This window comes from Sinocyclocheilus anshuiensis, unplaced genomic scaffold, assembly GCF_001515605.1.
Source record: "Sinocyclocheilus anshuiensis isolate Anshui unplaced genomic scaffold, SAMN03320099.WGS_v1.1 scaffold1170, whole genome shotgun sequence".
Taxonomy (NCBI): Eukaryota; Metazoa; Chordata; class Actinopteri; order Cypriniformes; family Cyprinidae; genus Sinocyclocheilus; species Sinocyclocheilus anshuiensis.
This window is the reverse complement of record NW_015538055.1, coordinates 2,819,053-2,822,839: the sequence shown is the minus strand read 5'-3', so window position 1 is coordinate 2,822,839 and position 3,787 is coordinate 2,819,053. Positions and strand designations below refer to the sequence as shown.

At 36.3% G+C, this 3,787-nt stretch overlaps 1 protein-coding gene across 1 annotated transcript in view; it reads left to right on the top strand.

Annotated features, from left to right (window-relative positions):
• Positions 1-3,365, top strand: part of LOC107683423 (diacylglycerol kinase beta-like) — a 50,745-nt gene extending 47,380 nt beyond the window's left edge. Inside the window, exons 23-24 of the mRNA XM_016479476.1 lie at positions 1,560-1,620; positions 3,082-3,365. Coding sequence (XP_016334962.1) covers positions 1,560-1,620; positions 3,082-3,186 — 166 coding nt within the window. The 3' untranslated portion in view covers positions 3,187-3,365. The remainder of the gene's footprint in view (positions 1-1,559; positions 1,621-3,081) is intronic.
• Positions 3,366-3,787: the final 422 nt, after the last annotated feature.

Below are 3,787 nucleotides of genomic sequence, written 5' to 3'. Positions count from 1 at the left end.
CCTCGCCGGCTTTCACCGTGGACGAAGCGGAGTCCAGCCCGGGGTCGTCACACGTGGTTGCCGCAAGCCCGCCGGACGCTCCTTCATCGAATCCGCCGACCGCGCCGTTCTCAAGTCCGCCTGCCGCCGCTCACTCAAGCCGGCCGTCGCTCACTCAAGCCGGCCTCCGCATACTCTAGCCCCCAGCCTCTGCTCACTCTAGGCCTCCGCTCACTCAAGGCTGCGGTGTGTGCAGCGCATTTTATGGAGGACTGTTTCCTGATCCTGGGAGAGTAGACTACAATGCTGGCTGTTCTGACTCACAGACTATAAGTACATTTTTATATTTATAGAATTTGCCACTGACTATTCAAACGCGAGTTTTTTGGGCAGTGTAGAGTAGCACTTGTTGTTTGTCATTTCTCCGATCACAAACGCAGACATGGTTTTATGTTTACACGGCGCGATGCAACGCAATGCGTAAAAAGACAGTATAAGTCATTATAATCCGTAATTATGTCCCCACTGGATGCAACAAATGCCTCGTTTATAATGGGTTTTAATGTTTTTGTCTCGTCGCTCCAGCCGGACAGGGCATGGCAATATGGTAAGGGGCGTAACATTTCCGTCACATGCTTGAGGTATTCGGCCAATTACGACGCACTGGATAGCTGGCCAATCAGTGCACTCCTCGCTTTTCTGACCGATGAGCTTTGTAAAAATCGACGCGTTTCAGAAAGGCGGGGCATAGAGGAGAAACAATAATGTACAGTATGTGGAAAATAATGTGTTTTTTTTTAACCTTAAACCGCATAAACACATTTCATTACACCAAATACACAAAATAGTGTTCTTTTTAGCAACATCATATGACCCCTTTGAAGACATTTATAATTGGAAAAAAAATAATTTCTGTTTCAAATAAACAGTTCTTTTGAATTGTCTATTCATAAATGGTCCTGAAAAAATGTTTTCCACAAAAATATTAAGCATTACAACTGTGTTCAACATTGATAAATATAAGAAATGTTGTTTGAGCAGCAAAACAGCATATTAGCATGATTTCTGAAGGATCATGTGGTACTGAAGACTGGAGTAATGGCTGCTGAAATGGCTTCAGCTTTGCCATCACAAGAATAAATTACATTTTAAAATATATTAAAATAGCAAACAATTGTTTTCAGTTGTAATTATATCTTACAATATTACTATTTTACTGTATTTTTGATCAAATAAATGCAGCCTTGGTAAGCACAAGAGACTGCTTTCAAAGCAAAAATAAATATTAAATATTGTACCAACTCCAAACTTGGTAGTGTATTATTTTGAGGGACTTTGTAGAATATTTGTACAGTACTTTGACTACATTCAAAGTTCATTTGCCACATTGTAAGACTTCAGGACTAGAAAAAAAAAGTTAAAATGGTGCAGAAAAACAATTATTTTTTTAACCTAATATCTAGATGTTTACATATATACTGTATATAAACAAAACAATTTGTTTAATAATAAAATATTTGTTTTACTTCATTTAACATATCTTCATGTTTCAGTATTAAATAACTATGTTCCATTAACAGAACCAGTAAAGCCCTCCCTATGCAAATTGATGGTGAGCCATGGATGCAAAGCCCTTGCACTGTAAGTATGACATGCACATTTAATTTTGTTATTTACTTAAAAGTCCTTGATATTGCGTGTGTTAATCTTTTGATGAATGTTTAAGAGTTTGATATTCTCACTTTTCATTTAATTCTAAACTGGCTTTAGTTGGTCAGTCTTAGATATCATGTGTAAAAACCACAGCAGCATTTTACAAGAAAGCTGAAAATATGCTCCAGCCCGAAACAACCACATCATTTGCAAGATTCGAAGCTTTGTTTGCTTTTAATTAAAGTTTCTCTTCTCTGAAAGCATCTTTTCTGAAGTGCAGTGTTCATTTACATATACTTCATTTTGCCGATGCCTGGAATCCAAAAAGCATGACAACACAATTAATTGGAAGGAGCACTTGTACCTGTAGATTAAAACTCTGGTTAAAGGTAGACAGGTAGCAGGTGATCTCCATGGCAACCTATGGCTTCGTTGAGGCTTAATTAGTGTCAGTAAACGTAGGGAATGCTTTTGAGGCACTGCAGTCAATATTCAGGTGTTCCAGCTTATCCTCAGCAAAAGTGATTGTGCTAAACCATTTTTAGGTGGTGCTGCATTGTATCTGTTTGCTTGTGACGGTTTATGTGTAAATCAGTTGCATTACATGATTCTTCATTATATATTCCTGGCAATCAGTGTGGAAATCAATGGAAAACGGCCTGAAAAAAAAAAAAACCCTATTTACCAAATAATATCACAAAATACAGTATTTTTCAAAATTAAAATTTTAGGAAATTAACATTTTCTTTTCTTTCATTTTTGTTTCATTTTTTTTTTATTTTGTATTGTATTATTTAGCAATAAAGATTTATATAATTCCACAGAGAAACATCAAGTTTATTATTCATAAAAATAAGCTAAAATCCTCACCTTATGGCACCTAATTTTATCTTCCAAATTGTTCCAGAGAGACACTAAAAAGGGCACGATTCCAATAAATTAGCATTATATATGAACACTCTCGATTTCACCCCATGTTAAAAATGTCATGTTGACTCTTCCTCTTAATTAAACTTAAATGCTCCAAAGGTTTTCATTTTGAGGCGTTCAGTACCATTTACCTTCTTATTGCCATTACTGTGTCTGAATACTTTCATGAACAAGGCAAATGGGTGAATTCAAAGAGAAGAGCTTGATATTTACCATCACCTTTGATGTGGAATTATAAGTGACCCACAGATTGGGAATTCAGCACCCAATTAAATGTGACAGGGACAGAGTTAATAAACAAGATTTTAATGACACTTACATTTCACATTCACTGGCTGTTTTTTAACATGTTCATGTCTTGGAGAGACTCTTGGGCAAGTTATGTGCCTTTATTTGTGTATTATGCCAGTTCATTTCATATTTATCTGTCATATCTCTTCTCATCTGGTTGTCTTTATGAATTTATATCATACAATGTAAACATTTTCACATCGCATTTGTTTTCACTCTTTCCGACAGATTACAATTGTTCATGAGAATCAGGCCCGTATGCTGATGGGTCCTTCTCAAAGCTCTGGCTTCTTCTCCTTCTTTCGGCGTGACCACAGAGGGGGCAAAGACTGACAACCCACGACACCTGAGATCAACACTACACCTGCTGGAGAGTTCATGTGAACGGTGAAAACCGAAATATGCGACATCTAGATTTCAGCTGATCACTTCAGCCACCAGTTTACTGGCTCAGCTATTTGATTAAACTGCCATTATACAGTACAAGCCAAGTACAGGGAGGAAAAGGCCAGTGTTGGCCCAGTTTTTTTGTTTACAAATTTTTAAAAAGATACTATTGTGAAAATACTGAAATTGGAATCGTAGAGATTTAGGGATAATAGGCACTGCAAATACACTTCAAATCTGAAGTGGAATTTGAGTCTTATATGTGGATTCAGATGGACTCATGAACTGGAACCATTTTATTTTGGGTATGTTATTTAGGAAGTGCCAGCAGTTCTGGATTACTTGGTGCGAAATGTGAAATAAGACATGGCCAAAAAAAACCAAAAAAAAAAACAAGTACTTTTAAACCTAAAACATGTAATGTGTTAGTCTAGTGGTACATTTGTACAGTATTTTTCCTACAATAATCATGCAACTTTGTTTTTTAAATATATATATATATATATATATATATATATATATATATACTTGTTTTGAAAGTTGCATT